The 17,441-nt window shown below is 45.4% G+C and overlaps 1 protein-coding gene across 2 annotated transcripts in view; it reads right to left on the bottom strand.

The window, feature by feature from the left end:
* Window positions 1-17,441, bottom strand: part of LOC110518266 (zinc finger protein 407) — a 188,288-nt gene that overhangs the window by 55,291 nt on the left and 115,556 nt on the right. For both annotated transcript variants that reach the window (XM_036973835.1, XM_036973836.1), the window contains exons 5-7: window positions 9,922-10,088; window positions 2,595-2,678; window positions 1,080-1,200 (exon numbers count right to left, since the gene is read on the bottom strand). In XM_036973835.1, the coding sequence (XP_036829730.1) occupies window positions 1,080-1,200; window positions 2,595-2,678; window positions 9,922-10,088 (372 nt within the window). The remainder of the gene's footprint in view (window positions 1-1,079; window positions 1,201-2,594; window positions 2,679-9,921; window positions 10,089-17,441) is intronic.

The raw sequence follows: 17,441 nt of genomic DNA, 5'->3' as shown, positions 1-17,441 counted from the left end.
AGTCTCCTCATTGAAAACATCTGAAGTTCTTCAAAGGTAAATTATTTTATTTGAATGCTTTTCTGTTTTTTTGTGTAAATGTTGCCAGCTGAATGCTAATGCTAAATGCTACGTTAGCCATCAATACTGTTACACAAATGCTTGTTTTGCAATGGTTGAGAAGCATATTTTGAAAATCTGAGATGACAGTGTTGTTAACAAAAGGCTAAGCTTGAGAGCTAGCATATTTATTTCATTTCATTTGCGATTTTCATGAATAGTTAACGTTGCGTTATGGTAATGAGCTTGAGTCTGTATTCACGATCCCGGATCCGGGATGGGGAGATCAGAAAGGTTAAACGTCAACTACTACCCTTCCCTTGATAAACAGGATGTGAATTGAGTGCAAAATGCGTATAAATAAGTGAAATATGATATAACACCTCACATGCTAAACCATTGCCTTCCTACAGAAGACAAGCTTCACCATGGTAGAGTAACTTGTGGCCAAAGTGTTTCTGAACTATGTTAAAGAACAAAGAATGGCAATTGGTATTGTGGTCCCGTTAATGTTTAAGGGTATTTCTCCCTCTGATGTTCCTAAAGATATTAACCGAGATTGGAACATCCCACCTTTATTTTAGTATCTGAATAATACATTCCCAATCCCAACAGCCTCGCATATCCTTATAGAGCCAACCACAACAAACAGCCTGTCCATGTCATTTTAGTTCCTCTAAAACCGACGCCGGGAGCCTTCCTTTCACACTTCCACCACACCTGAGAGGGGGAGGAAGAGGACGAAGAGGAGGAAGAGAAAGCGAGATGGAGGAGTGCAACGTTGCCAAAAGTTTTCCCAATTTCACCGACAATTTCCTGTGTAATTACTGATGGTCTGTGATGGTGTTTTAATGACAGAGACCTGCCAGCGGCTGGTGGCTGTAGCCTGCTGATGATGGCAGAGTGATGAGATGATGAAGCCTGTGGGAGATCCGACCTGTGTGTGTGTGCGTGCGTGTGTGATTAAACCCACAGTCCTCCTGCCCATCAACCCCTGTCATCTGTCCATCCATGCGCGGGCGAGCCCAATGAGCCGGTACCTGTAGTCGCACCAGGGGCATTGGTAGGGCTTCTCCCCTGTGTGCACGCGCTTGTGGCGGGTCAAGTGGGACTGGGTGGTGGAGGCGAAGCCGCACAGCTGACACTTGAAGGGCCGTTCTCCTGGGGGGACAGACAGAGAGAAAGACAGGGACGATGAGGGAAGGGAGGACAGGAAGACGGACAGAGAGAAATGCAGAATCACTGTCCGTCTCAAGTGGAATCTCAGTCTAACACAGGCATTTACGTTTAACATATGAATCATTTAGCAGACGCTCTTGCCCAGAGCGACTTACATTAGTCCATGCATCTTAACATGGCTAGATGAGACAACAACATATCACAATCATAGCCCCTAAACAAAATCGTTATTAGCAAAGTCAGTGCTAGTGGGAAAGTAGTTGAAATCGTTCAAATACATTTGAGCAGTCGCAATTTTGCGACTATTCCAATAATTCAGTTGTGTCAGGAAAGCTCAGTCAAGGCCACCTAAAGCAGCGATTGTCAGCGGGTCACGGGTGTCTGAGCAACAAAAAAATATATATTCTTTATGGGGAAAAAAGTCCACTCTGAACTTAAACGACTTAAGCCAGGTAGGAAGTGTGTAGAACTTATAATGAACCATTTTCTTTGTTGCTGTAATTGAATCTCTGAAATGTTCTTCTTCAATCACAGTATTTTCAACATAGAGCCATTAGCAGCGTAATCTTTGGTTGATTTTGTGGTCTCAAACCAGTGAATTTATTAACATTCTTCATCAGGAATATGGGAGAATTGTGATGAAAGAACGGGGAATGTTGTTCCCTTATCATATATTTGCTACATTTACTAACAACATAGCATAAAAAAATTGTTTTACAGATATTGTATTTTGGCGATTATTTTCCGCGATGCGAATATTGGGTCGCAACTGAGACAACTTGGGTTCAATTTGGGTCCCGAGGCAAAACCAGTTGAGACCCGGTCATCTAAAGCATTTGAAAGGACTTCAACTCCTATTTGAACCCAGGCCTGATCTGAAAAAGAGACATTGACTGATGCCACCTGTAGTCTGGACAGTGTGTCCGACAATAGATTGCCGAGATGTATTTATTGGGATTGAAACCTGACAACAGGGGACAAGAGAGGACAAAAAGTAAGAGTGTTGGGTAAATGCAAATGACTGTCAAAATGCGACAGCAAAAGAAATCTAAATTATGAATATCTAAATGAATATTTATAACGGGATGCTTGATCCTTGGGCGCCTGCCAGACGAACGGTTAACAGGATTTGTTTCACTTTCCCAATTTCCAAAAAGCACTTGTTATTGACGGCATATCTGAAAAATGCAATTTTCCTAAGAAATAGAATGACATGGTGAAATGATAACCTAAATTAAAAAATCTCAGATTCAGTCATCCATACTGCTACACATGTCTATCACTGACAGCAACATGTCAGACTGTGTGTGTGTGTGTGTGTCTGTGTGTGTATGTCAGATGCTGGATGTGTGCAGCTCTAGCGTCGAGTGGCTCACCTGTGTGTTGCCGGCGATGCTTGGTGAGGGCGTGTCGCGTGCCACCCGCAAAACCACAGAGATCGCACAGGAAGGACTTTTCTCCTGTAGGGGGCGGGAATGAGTGGGGGGGGGGACGACATTACAGAGTCAACAGAGGAAGAAGGAGTAGGGACAACATCATCAACACAGAGAGAGAGTGTTCATTAACAGATGAAAGCGGAGGGAAAAGTCACAGATCACTAGTGCATATCCATCAAGGCTCTCACAGTTAACTAATTCCTCCTATCAAATGTATCCGTGTAAATATGTCAAAAGGAACAGAAATTGCCAGTGTGGTTTATTGACTGTGATAAAATCTGAAAAGCACCGCTGAACATAATTACATACTTGTCAGAGCCATAAAAATTAGCTTTATTATCAATGGGATGGTTTTGTACAACTTCATTTCTGTCCGATGCCTTCCAGATGGGGCTGAGCTGATCACTCCAGCGGGTTTTTTACTGCGCAGTGTGCCTCTCCTCTCTCCCTGCATCTGGCTCTGTCATTAACAGCCTGATATCTCTCTCTCTCTCTCTCTCAGCACAGACACGCTTCGCAACAGACAACAAAACGTTTCACAACAGACAACAAAACGTTTCGTCCAGTTCAGAATGTACATCCTCTTTTATTACTTCAAAATGTTTCCTCTCTACTGAACAGGACCCAGGTGATGGTCCATACCCAGTATAACAGATGTTTAAAACGGTGTTGGTTGTTTGGTCCTCATTTCAAAGAGGTCTTCTCACAAAACTGACTGTCCAGACCGAACCTAATATGTTACGGATATGGAAAGGGGAGACTTTCCTTTTCGAAGGTGTTGGTTGTTGAATTGCAATTAATTGCAAAGTCCCTCTTTGCATTGCAAATGAACTGAATCCCCCAAAAAACATTTCCACTGCATTTCAGCCCTGCCACAAAAGGACTAGCTGACATCATGTCAGTGATTCTCTCATTAACACAGGTGTGAGTGTTGACAAGGACAAGGCTGGAGATCACTCTGTCAGGCTGATTGAGTTCGAATAACAGACTGGAAGCTTCAAAAGGAGGGTGGTGCTTGGAATCATTGTTCTTCCTCTGTCAATCATGGTCACCTGCAAGGAAAAACGTGCCGTCATCATTGCTTTGCGCAAAAAGGGCTTCACAGGCAAGGATATTGCTGCCAGTAAGATTGCACCTAAATCAACCATTTATCGGATCATCAAGAACTTCAAGGAGAGCGGATCAATTGTTGTGAAGAAGGCTTCAGGGCGTCCAAGAAAGTACAGCAAATGCCAGGACCGTCTCCTAAAGTTGATTCAGCTGCGGGATCGGGGCACCACCAGTACAGAGCTGGCTCAGGAATGGCAGCAGGCAGCTGTGGGTGCATCTGCACGCCTGGTGGCCTGGTGTCAAGAAGGGCAGCAAAGAAGCCACTCTCCAGGAAAAACCTCATATTCTGCAAAAGGTACAGGGATTGGACTGCTGAGGACTGGGGTAAAGTCCTTTTCTCTGATGAATCCCCTTTCCGATTGTTTGGGGCATCTGAAAAAAAGCTTGTCAGGAGAAGACAAGGTGAGCGCTACCATCAGTCCTGTGTCATGCCAACAATAAAGCAACCTGAGACCATTCATGTGTGGGGTTGCTTCTCAGCCTAGGGAGTGGTCTCACTCACATCCTCCGAAAGCAACTTCTCCCAACCATCCAGGAACAGTTTGGTGACAAATAATGCTTTTTCCAGCATGATGGAGCACCTCGCCATAAGGCAAAAGTGATAACTAAGTGGCTCGGGGAACAAAACATCGATATTTTGGGTCCATGGCCAGGAAACTCCCCAGACCTTAATCCCATTGAGAACTTATGGTCAATCCTCAAGAGGCGGGTGGACAAACAAAAACCCACAAATTCTGACAAACTCCAACCATTGATTATGCAAGAATGGGCTGCCATCAGTCAGGATGTGGCCCAGAAGTTAATTGACAGCATGCCAGGGCAGAATGCAGAGGTCTTGAAAAAGAAGGGTCAACACTGCAAATATGTATTCTGCATCAACTTCATGTAATTGTCAATAAAAGCCTTTGACACTTATGAAATGCTTGTAATTATACTTCAGTATTCCATAGTAACATCTGACAAAAATATCTAAAGACACTGAAGCAGCAAACTTTGTGAAAATTAATATTTGTGTCATTCTCAAAACTTCTGCCACGACTGTACTAATGAATGTGTTTTTCAATGTGTTTCTACGGGCTTTCGCAGTAAATGCCAAATTCAATGTTTTAGCAAATCATTTTTGTACATATTTATATATATTTTTTTAGACCTACAGGGATCCTAAATTTAACATTTTATGACCATCTTAAAACAATTCCTTATGTTAGGCGACAGGTAGCCTAGCGGTTAGAGCGTTGGGCCCAGTAACCAAAAGTTTGCTGGTTCAAATACCCGAGCCGTCAAACTAAAAAAATCTGTCGGTGTGTCCTTGAGCAAGGCACTTAACCCTAATTTGCTCCAGGGGCACCGTACTACTATGTGATATAACATCATCTTTTTTAGCTTAGACCTACAGGTGTTAATACAGCGATATATATATATATAACAGAGGCTTAGTATGGTGCTGTGTCTCAGTGCCAGCCTGTTGTTGCCCATTGTTAATTACGCCAGCTCCACTCAGCAGGGAAGAACTCTGATTAGTGTGCAGAGCTCTGGCCTGTCTGCCTGCAGGACAGAAGGCACATGCTGTAGCTACCCACACGAAAAAAATACTACAGTTTACTATAGAATACTACAGTACTTACTATAGAGTTCAGTAGTAAACTATATACTGTAGAATACTATACTACACACTGTAGTAGCCCTCGATCATGTGTAGTAATTACTATATAATGTTGCGGTATACTGTAGAATACTATAGTAAATTCTGCAGTATTATCCGCAACAACAACACAAAACACTGTAGTATATACTACAGTAATGTCCGCAAAATATACATTTCTCATGTGGGTACAGTAGCACACACACAGGCATGCACACATGCAGACAGACACACACACGGACACTTGCTGCACGTGCACGCTAGCGCGAAGCCATGCACACGCAAGCACACACACACACACACACACACATTATCACTGTCACTTAACTGCTAGTCTCAATCCCAAAGTTTGAACTTCCACTGTGCATTGATAATGCATCGAGGCGGCAACTTCATGCAGAGGGAAAGTAGTGTTTTTCACTTCGGATAACAGCTTTTATTGAATCCACAGAGAGAGAGGAGCCTCGTATTACCCGTATTACACCCATTTAAACCCACTCGACTGTGAGGAGTGTTCTAACGCAGTGCCACTTAAGATGAGAAAACCACCAGTCTTAAATAGGTACTTTTCCCCTTAGCTATAGAGGATTCCTATTTGTTCATTCTGGAATGATTGAAATCTTTGGGCTTTTAAATTGCCCTTCTTCCTCTCTTTCTCCTTGTCGGCATTGAAACCTTCAGGGCAACATTAGGGGAATGTTAGGGGGAACGTTTGCAGTCTGTTAGGGGAGCGTTAGGTCTGCCTCCTCCTCAGTTCCGATCAGAGAAATAGCCCCCTCTTTCCCTTCTCCCCATCACCCCCCGATTCCACGCGTCGCCCTTCCATCACTCATTATGCCCCCATGCTACAAGAACCCACCACGACAAAATCCATAACCATCGATTCCCGCGCCCAGTCGCCACAATTATTATTTTAGTGGAAACGCTGGCGATAAATTACGTGTGCTTTTCATCTGCCGTTCGATGGTGGTGAGCACTCTGAGGACCGAGGGGAGGATGGCGTGGGTGGGGGACCGGGCAGTGACGGGGCCCTGTCAACACCAGGGGATCCAGCGGGCTGTGAGACTGAGCACAGGGCCCGTACACATACACACACAAACACAACTCGCTCACGGAGACACACAGATCAGACAAACACACAGTCGTAAAAACGCAACCCAGATTACACCCAGTCACTCACAGACACACACACACACACACACACAGTGGCCAGTTAAATCTCTCACAGAACTTTGCGCCATTTTCAACAGGTCTATTAATACTATTCTTACTCGTCTGGCACTTCCTCTACCCCTAACAAAATAAATCCACTTATTGCTAAGACCTGCTAAAAAAGTACTTTGAAGTCAAAATATACCACCTCTATTTGCACCTGCGCGAGTGTGTGTGTGTGTGTGTTTTGAATCACATACACTGCTACGGTTTATTATCTATCCTGTTGCCTAGTCACGTTATTCCTAGTTACATGTACTGTACATATTACCTCGGACCCCTGCACATCAACCCGATACTGATGCCCCGTGTATACAGCCAAGTTATCGTTACTCATGGTGGATTTATTATGACTTTTATTATGAAGTGTTATTACTTATTTCTCTATTTTCTCGCTCTCTACATTGTTGTTGGCAAATGCCCGTAAGTAAGCATTTCATTTTTAGCCTACACCTGTTGTTTACGAAGCGTTTGACATATCACATTTGATTTGATTTGATATGTGTGTCTGGGTGCTGTGTTTTAAATAACCCTGGAGGAGTCTGCATGCAGCTATAATTGCCTCCCTCATTAGTTATGTTTTAGCAGGGTTGCGGTTGGGAGGGCAATTAATTTTACCGCTTAATTTTTGACACAGAATCCGCCCGCTGTATTGATGTGCTCGCCATTTTTGGGCCTCATTTCTCAGGGAAATTAATTGACAAAAGTGCGAAGATTTATCAGCATATCGCCAGATTAAGCGACAAACTGAGGCAATGAGGAAATCAATTGTGGCCCTGTCGCAGCAAACGGCACTGCCGGGTCCCTCTGCGGAAGAGCTGGGGAAAAGGCTGGGGCGGGTTGGGACATGTCTGATTTATTTATTTATTTGAGACGCTCATTCATCAGCCGTTACAAATTACCCTGGCGGCTGACGCTACCTCCCCTCCTCCTAACCCCCTCCTCCTCCTCTTCCTCCTCAGCTCAGACATTGGGGGGTGTGAGGAGAGTGATTAACATAGAAAACACACAAATCAGCCCCAGAACAATGAATCCAGTTGGGGACATGATTGCAGGCCCAGGAGTGGGAGGTGTTCACACACAGAGGAAAAGCAGGAAGTCCCTCAAGACGGCTGCTCACGTCACAGTCCCAGTCAGAGAAATGGTGGCAGCACACGTGTGTTTTATAGAGACTCATTGTCTCTCATCACAACGGAAAATATTCAAATGCAAACAGGACTGAGAACATACACTATTTAAAATACAGAATTCCATTTCATGATTAGTGCTGTCGCATATCTCAAACACTGTTCGGCACAACATAAAAGTGCAGCTACCAACTGTTCACACACCTTGAAATTGTTGCGCTACATTATCTTGTTGCGCGACATTCTCTTGGGCATCGATGCTGACACACACTCAAACGCAGGCACGCGCTACTTTCCTGAACACCCCCCACCAGTGGTCCGATCTGTCCTCATCCCGCCTGCTACACACACAACCCACCCCAGACAAGTAACAGAGATCTCCAGCTATATGTCACCGAGAATGATTGGCTCAACTTTTAGTTTCCTACATATTTTATTAGTATTGCAGCTGACCCTTGTGAAGGAGCCCATTTACAACGCTCAAACAGATCACACACGCCGATCATATTTTAGAGTACGTCAACCCGCCAGTGTGCTGGAATGGGATTGCAATGATACGCCAATGTCTGCCTCTGTCACCCCCCTGTCCCCCATCCCCATCTGCCCATTAATAGAAGTGTTGCATCATGGAGCTGTAAATTGAGTTAGCTTTCTGGGTGTCACTAATCAGGGCCTCAGTCGTCCCTCTCTCTCTCTTTCTCTCTCTCTCCCTACCCCTCTCCCTCCCTCTCTCTCCCTCTCTCTTTCTCCCTACCCCCCTCTCTCTCTCTCTCTCTCTCCCTGCCCCTCTCTCTCTCTCCCTACCCCCCTCTCTTTCTTCCTATCCCCCTCTCTCTCTCTCCCCACCCCTCTCCTTCCCTCTCTCCCTACCCCTCTCTCTCTCTCTCCCTCTCTCTCTCCCTCACTCTCTCTTTCTCCCTCCCTCTCTCCCTACCCCTCTCTCTCCCTACCTCCCTCTCTCTCTCCCTACCGCTCTCTCTCTCCCTACCGCTCTCGCTCTCTCCCTACCCCTCTCTCCCTACCCCTCTCTCTCTCTCTCTCCCTACCCCTCTCTCCCTACCACTCTCTCTCTCTCCCTACCACTCTCTCTCTCTCCCTACCGCTCTCGCTCTCTCCCTACCGCTCTCGCTCTCTCCCTACCCCTCTCTCTCTCTCCCTACCCATCTCTCTCTCTCTCCCTACCGCTCTCTCTCTCTCCCTACCGCTCTCGCTCTCTCCCTACCGCTCTCGCTCTCTCCCTACCGCTCTCGCTCTCTCCCTACCGCTCTCTCCCTACCGCTCTCTCTCGCTCCCTACCACTCTCTCTCTCTCCCTACCACTCTCTCTCTCTCCCTACCACTCTCTCTCTCTCCCTACTCTCTCCCTACCGCTCTCTCTCTCTCCCTACCGCTCTCGCTCTCTCCCTACCCCTCTCTCTCTCTCCCTACCCCTCTCTCTCTCCCTACCACTCTCTCTCTCTCCCTACCACTCTCTCTCTCTCCCTACCACTCTCTCTCTCTCCCTACCACTCTCTCTCTCTCTCCCTACCACTCTCTCTCTCTCTCCCTACCACTCTCTCTCTCTCCCTACCACTCTCTCTCTCTCACTACCGCTCTCTCTCTCTCACTACCGCTCTCTCTCTCTCCCTACCACTCTCGCTCTCTCCCTACCCCTCTCGCTCTCTCCCTACCCCTCCCTGTTGCAGCAAGTGACACCTAGGCGCTTGGAGCAGAGTGACGGTCGGGCCCCGGCTGACGGCGAGTGACGGTTCTCGGGGAAACAAATGAAAATAAAAAAGGTCTAATTATGTCGGTGGCGCCTTGCCACTGCGAGAGGCCCGCGTGACGGATGGACCGTTCTCCTGCTGGCGCTCACTCAGCCTGTCATACCGAGACCAGCCCCCCGTGCCTGCCGTCCTGCCTTCTGCTCGCTTTAGTCATTGACTTTAAAAGGGAGTCAAGGAGTAGGTTGACTGACAGATTGACACCTAAAGCAAACAGTCTGGCCACACCAAACAGGCACTTTGTTCATTTCTGACTGATTCTTACTCTCAGTATATATGTAGTGTAGGTAGGCATCCTGAAGGTGTGTCTCACCTGTGTGGACATGTAGTCATTCACTGCATGTATTGATATTGGTGTGTGTGTACAGTACAGTACAGTAGACAATGTGTGTGTGTGGGGGTGTTGCATCTCACCTGTGTGTGTCCTGTAGTGGTCTTTCATGGCAGACAGGGTGAGGAAGGCGTAGTGGCAGGATGGCCAGGCACACTTATGGGGCTTGTCCCCCGTATGCAGCTTCATGTGGTTGTTCAGAGCCCACTTCTCACTGAACGACCGGTCGCAAAGATCACACTCAAACTTCCTACGAGGGAGGGAGGGAGGGAGGGAGGGAGGGAGGGAGGGAGGGAAAAAAAGAAGAGAGAGTTATTTAGTCCCAAAGCTGAGGTAAAAGGTAGAAACCCAAGACTGTAAAGTAGGGAAGGGAGGAAGTAGGAGCACACACACACACAGAGATTGCTGGGGCTCCTGGCGTGTCATGTCTGTATAAGCAGGCATTGATTTTTCTGTCCAGGCCTGCCACCTCCACCATTTATTCTCTGCTTTGCACCAGGGCCCAGAGGACTGGAGAAATTCTGTTACAGTCCACACACACACACACACACACACACACACACACACACACAACGGGCCAGTGGGGAGAGTAGAGTTGCCCTGTACAGGGGTCTCCCACCACTTAGCCAGGGCCAACAGGAATACTGTAGGCTAAATGAAAAGCTAGATCAGACTTGACCTCCTACCTGGCTATATGCCTCTAACTCCTCTTCTCCATTATTCCTCATCTTTCTTCCACGCCCATCTCTTAAAACCCAGTTTCCCTTTCTCACAAGCCATCTCTCCCTTGTATCTCTCGTTCCCTCTGTTCCTCCGCCCGAAGTGCCAGTCTTTGTGCGATGACATGAAGCACAGTTGATGGGAAAGAGCTCTTCTCCACAGAGGCCAACGGTGCATTACATAGGCCTATATACTTCCAGGTCAGAGTTGGGTGCTCAGTCCCAGATTCATAGTTGTCTAATTAAGCTACAAGCCACACACATTAGTTAAAACAATAGAATACCACCCGGTCAAATTCATCTTTAGGCCACCACTAGAATTTTGCCTAGCTGGAGAATGAAAAATGTGTGTGCCATAAACTAGTGAAGTCCGATTTTCGGGAGCATTTGTCTTGTGCCGAGACTCGTGAGAGCGTGTTATTTTAGCGAGGAGGGCGTCTTTTAAGGTCCGATTGTGTTGTTTAATGCCTCTGGTATCTGTTTCATAGCACGCCATGTTGACACTCACCTGAACAAATAATTACTTCTAGCAGCGTGGAGCATGTGTCACAAATCAATAATTCAAACTCATACGTTTTCCTTGTGGAGAGAGAGAGAGGGGGGGGGTAGAAAGGGGGAGAAGGAATGGGGAGAATGGGGAGTGTGTGAGAGAGAGAGTCAGGAGTGAGAGGGAGAGAGAGAGAGAAGAGAGAGACAGGAGTGAGAGGGAGAGAGAGAGAGAAGAGAGACAGAGAGGTGGAGACAGAAAGAGAGTGGGGAGTAAGAGAGAGAGGAGAGAGAGACAGGGAGGTGGAGACAGAAAGAGAGTGGGGAGTAAGAGAGAGAGGAGAGAGAGACAGGGAGGTGGAGACAGAAAGAGAGTGGGAAGTAAGAGAGAGAGGAGAGAGAGACAGGGAGGTGGAGACAGAAAGAGAGTGGGGAGTAAGAGAGAGGAGAGAGAGACAGGGAGGTGGAGACAGAAAGAGAGTGGGGAGTAAGAGAGAGAGGAGAGAGAGACAGGGAGGTGGAGACAGAAAGAGAGTGGGGAGTAAGAGAGAGAGGAGAGAGAGACAGGGAGGTGGAGACAGAAAGAGAGTGGGGAGTAAGAGAGAGAGAAGAGAGAGACAGGGACACACACGTACTTCCCTGATACACTACCGTTTGTGCTGCTCTGTAAAGGGAGTAGTACACAGTATTGTACGAGATCTTCAGTTTCTTGTCAATTTCTCGCATGGAATAGCCTTCATTTCTCAGTACAAGAATAGACTGACGAGTTTCAGAAGAAAGTCTTTGTTTCTGGCCATTTTGAGCCTGTAATCGAACACACAAATGCTGATGCTCCAGATACTCAACTAAAGAAGGACAGTTTTATTGCTTCTTTAATCAGAACAACAGCTGTGCTAAGATAATTGCAAAAGGGTTTTCTAATGATCAATTAGCCATTAAAATGATAAACTTGGATTAGCTAACACAACGTGCCATTGGAACACAGGAGTGATGGTTGTTGATAATGGTCCTCTGTACGCCTATGTAGATATTGCATAAAAATCTGCCATTTCCAGCTACAATAGTCATTTACAACATTAACAATGTCTACACTGTAGTTCTGATCAATTTGCTGTTATCTTAAATGGACAAAAACATTTGCTTTTCTCACAAAAACTGACATTTCTAAGTGACCCCAAACGTTTGAACGTCAGTGTATATCATTCTACATTCAAAGGAGGACAAATCTATCATCTCGCTCACAGATACGCTTGTCGCGTCCCACTATCATCCCAGTCTTAGGAGACGGCAGCTTCAACATCCATTACCACGAGCACTCAAACACACATTCTAAAAACAAGTGTCTATATCACCTTGGCCTAATCTCGCAGGCATATTCAAAATCTTCCTAGTCATTCGCTCCATGTCGTGACTTGCCAAAGATCGTATCCTGGCAATAGATATATGTCTATTTCTCCTTCCCTCTCTCTTTCTCTCTCTCTCTCTAGTATTTCTGCAAGAGCCAGTCCCCCGCCGTGGGAGAGGTAAATCAGATGAATGAAGAAATGCTGTCTTTTACTGTGAACATTATACACAACACTCCTGTTTTATGAGCTAAACGGGGCCATTGTTTATCGTGGGGCGCCATTTCAGCGCTAGGCCTTAACATGGGCCTCTTTTTCTGCCTGCCTCTTTCTCTCTCTCTCTGTGTGTGTGTGTGCGTGAGTGTTGAGGAGGCATGGTGCCTGCAGTAGACTGATCAGTGGGGGTTTGATATGGATGAGAGGGGGTATTGCGTCTGTTTTCACCAGATCAGATGGAGCTCTTTGATCTTGTCATCCGCGTGTCACATCACGTCACGATCCACAGTCTAGCCTCTATACATATGCATGGAGCCTACCACCTCTAAACAGTCAGGAGCAAGGCAAAGCAGGCCAGAGACAGAGGGAGGGAGCGAGACAGAGAGAGGTAGAGAGAGAGAGGGAGAGAGGGGAAAACAGGATGAGAGAGAGAGAGAAAGAAAGGGAGATGAAAAGGAAAAGAGGCTGAGAGAGAGAGAGAGAGAGATGAAAAGGAAAAGAGGATGAGAGAGAGAGAGATGAAAAAGAAAAGAGGATGAGAGAGAGAGAGAGATGAAAAAGAAAAGAGGATGAGAGAGAGAGAGAGAGAGAGAGAGAGAGAGAGAGAGATGAAAAAGAAAAGAGGATGAGAGAGAGAGAGAGAGATGAAAAAGAAAAGATGATGAGAGAGAGAGATGAAAAAGAAAAGATGATGAGAGAGCGAGAGAGAGATGAAAAAGAAAAGATGATGAGAGAGAGAGAGAGAGAGAGAGAGAGAGAGAGAGAGAGAGAGAGAGATGAAAAAGAAAAGATGATGAGAGAGAGAGATGAAAAAGAAAAGATGATGAGAGAGAGAGAGAGAGAGAGATGAAAAAGAAAAGATGATGAGAGAGAGAGAGAGAGAGAGAGAGAGAGAGAGAGATGAAAAGGAAAAGAGGCTGAGAGAGAGAGAGATGAAAAAGAAAAGATGATGAGAGAGAGAGAGAGATGAAAAAGAAAAGAGGATGAGAAAGAGAGAGAGAGAGAGAGAGAGAGAGAGAGAGAGAGATGAAAAGGAAAAGAGGCTGAGAGAGAGAGAGATGAAAAAGAAAAGATGAGAGAGAGAGAGAGAGATGAAAAAGAAAAGAGGATGAGAAAGAGAGAGAGAGAGAGAGATGAAAAGGAAAAGAGGCTGAGAGAGAGAGAGAGAGAGAGATGAAAAGGAAAAGAGGCTGAGAGAGAGAGAGAGAGAGATGAAAAAGAAGAGGATGAGAGAGAGAGAGAGATTAAAAAGAAAAGAGGATGAGAGAGAGAGAGATGAAAAAGAAAAGAGGATGAGAGAGAGAGAGAGAGAGAGAGAGAGATTAAAAAGAAAAGAGGATGAGAGAGAGAGAGATGAAAAAGAAAAGAGGATGAGAGAGAGAGAGAGAGAGAGAGAGAAAGAGATGAAAAAGAAAAGAGGATGAGAGAGAGAGGGATGAAAAAGAAAAGAGGATGAGAGAGAGAGGGATGAAAAAGAAAAGAGGATGAGAAAGAGAGAGAGAGAGAGAGAGAGAGAGATGAAAAAGAAAAGAGGATGAGAGAGAGAGGGATGAAAAAGAAAAGAGGATGAGAGAGAGAGAGAGATGAAAAAGAAGAGGATGAGAGAGAGAGAGAGAGAGAGAGAGATGAAAAAGAAAAGAGGATGAGAGAGAGAGAGAGATGAAAAAGAAGAGGATGAGAGAGAGAGATTGAAAAGAAAAGAGGATGAGAGAGAGAGGGATGAAAAAGAAAAGAGGATGAGAAAGAGAGAGAGAGAGAGAGAGAGAAAGAGATGAAAAAGAAAAGAGGATGAGAGAGAGAGGGATGAAAAAGAAAAGAGGATGAGAGAGGGGTAAGAAACAGGAGGCCTTTCTATTATTTGTTAGATATAATTAGAGTTGTATTTATTTTTGTTGTGGTTGCTGCTCATCAGGTTTCCACTTGTATGAAATTAACAGACACACCTTAGATCTCAATTACACATGATGACAAGGAGCGCAATTGTGTTGGTATTCACACACACACACACACACACACACACACACACACACACACACACACACACACACACACACACACACACACACACACACACACACACACAGACGCACACACAGACACACACACACAGCATTGTACAACTAGTCCCATTCAAAATACTATTTTCTCTAACCCCTAACCTTAACCCTATTTCATTTTATTTGATTTATTGAACCTTTATTTAACTAGGCAAGTCAGTTAAGAACAAATTCTTATTAACAATGACGGCCTACTCCGGCCAAACCCGGACGACGCTGGGCCAATTGTACGCCGCCCTATGGGACTCCCAATCACGGCCAGATGTGATACAGCCTGGATTCGAACCAGGTTCTATAGTGACGCCTCTTGCACTGAGATGTAGTGCCTTAGACGGCTGCGCCGAAACCCTAAAACTAACCCTAGCTCCTAACCCTATATTCTAACCTTAACACTCATTCTAACCATAACCCTAAAACTAACCCTAGCTGATAACCCTATATTCTAACCTTAACACTCGTTCTAACCATAACCCCAAAACTAACCCTAGCTCCTAACCCTAAAACTAACCCTAGCTGATAACCCTATATTCTAACCTTAACACTCATTCTAACCATAACCCTAAAACTAACCCTAGCTCCTAACATTAAAACTAAGCCTATATTCTAACCTTAACACTCATTCTAACCATAACCCTAAAACTAACCCTAGCTGATAACCCTATATTTATTTATTTATTTCACCTTTATTTAACCATGTTGGCTAGTTGAGAGCAAGTTCTCATTTTCAACTGCGACCTGGCCAAGATAAAGCAAAGCAGTTTGACACATATAACAACACAGAGTTACACATGGAGTAAAACAAACATACAGTCAATAATACAGCAGAAAAAATAAAAATCTATATACAGTGAGTGCAAATGAGGTAAGATAAGGGAGTTAAGGCAATAAATAGGCCATGGTGGCGAAGTAATTACAATATAGCAATTCAATGAATGATAGATGTGCAGAAGATGAATTTGCAAGTTGAAATACTGGGGTGCAAAGGAGCAAGATTAATAAATAAATACAGTATGGGGATGAGGTAGATAGATGGGCTGTTTAGAGATGGGCTCTGTTCAGATGCATTGATCTGTGAGCTGCTCTGACAGCTGGTGCTTAAAGCTAGTGAGGGAAATGTGAGTCTCCAGCTTCAGTGATTTTTGCAGTTCGTTCCAGTCATTGGCAGCAGAGAACTGGAAGGAAAGGCGGCCAAAGGAGGAATTGGCTTTGGGGGTGACCAGTGAGATATACCTGCTGGAGCGCGTGCTACGAGTGGGTGCTGCTAAGGTGACCAGTGAGCTGAGATAAGGCAGGGCTTTACCTAGTAGAGACTTGTAGATAACCTGTAGCCAGTGGGTTTGGCAACGAGTATGAAGCGATGGCCAGCCAACAAGAGCGTACAGGTCACAGTGGTGGGTAGTATATGGGGCTTTGGTGACAAAACAGATGGCACTGTGATAAACTGCATCCAGTTTGCTGAGTAGAGTGTTGGAGGCTATTTTATAAATTACATCGCCGAAGTCGAGGATCGGTAGGATGGTCAGTTTTACGAAGGTATGCTTGGCAGCATGAGTGAAGGATGCTTTGTTGCAAAATAGGAAGCCGATTCTAGATTTAATTTTGGATTGGAGATGCTTAATGTGAGTCTGGAAGGAGAGTTTACAGTCTAGCCAGACACCTAGGTATTTTATTGTAGCTCGTCTGGAGGGTTAACACAGTGTCCAAAGAGGGGCCAGAAGTAAACCTGGTCTGCGTAGAGGTGGATCAGAGACTCACCAGCAGCGAGAGCGACATCATTGATGGATACAGAGAAGAGAGTCGGCCCGAGAATTGAACCCTGTGGAGACTGCCAGAGGTTCGGATAACAGGCCCTCCGATTTGACACACTGAACTCTATCAGAGAAGTAGTTGGTGAACCAGGCGAGGCAGTCATTTGAGAAACCAAGGCTGTTGAGTCTGCCAATGAGAATACGATGATTGACAAAGTCAAAAGCCTTGGCCAGCTCGATGAATACAGCTGCACAGTATTGTCTCTTATTGATGGCGGTTATGATGTTGTTTAGGACCTTGAGCGTGGCTGAGGCGAACCCATGACCAGCTCTGAAACCAGATGACATATTCTAACCTTAACACTCATTCTAACCATTACCCTAAAACTAACCCTAGCTCCTAACCCTAAAACTAACCCTTGCTCCTAACCCTATATTCTAACCTTAACACTCATTCTAACCATAACCTGCTATTTCTTAGGGGGTTTAACAATAGATGGTCAAAAAATGTTGGTTTCACTATTCTTGTCCACGCACGCACGCACGCACACACACACACTACCTCTGTTTCTCTCTTTCCTCTGATCCTGAAGCAGCTAAATGATTGGCATCCCATGCAGATTTATTCAAATAGCCAGGTGGGCCTCTTCCCTGTAAGCTCCTGTCTTTATTCCTATACTGTCATTCATCACCGTACTTCTCACACATACATTGTGTGGATCTGCAGGATACACTTCCACTGATGGCAAAGGAAGCCCATGTGAAGCCTCTCTGCACTACCGCCCCCATGTGGCAAGGTGGTCACTGGGATAGGATTGTGTGTGTGTGTGTGTCAGTAACTTACTTCCACTAACCCTATTTTACTTATTAGACACAACAGGACACGTGGCACAAAACTGACCAGTCATAGCCTTCCTAAATAAGTCAAGATGCTGTACTGTGCAAGTACTGTGGAGACCACTCCAGGGGTCCCTCCCTTTCCCTCATGCTAGGTTGACCCGAAAACTCTCCGCCATATTCTCACACTTCAGAGG

Source organism: Oncorhynchus mykiss, chromosome 3 (genome assembly GCF_013265735.2).
Source record: "Oncorhynchus mykiss isolate Arlee chromosome 3, USDA_OmykA_1.1, whole genome shotgun sequence".
NCBI lineage: Eukaryota > Metazoa > Chordata > Actinopteri > Salmoniformes > Salmonidae > Oncorhynchus > Oncorhynchus mykiss.
The sequence above is the reverse complement of the archived record's forward strand: the minus strand, read 5'-3'. Positions and strand labels throughout refer to the sequence as shown.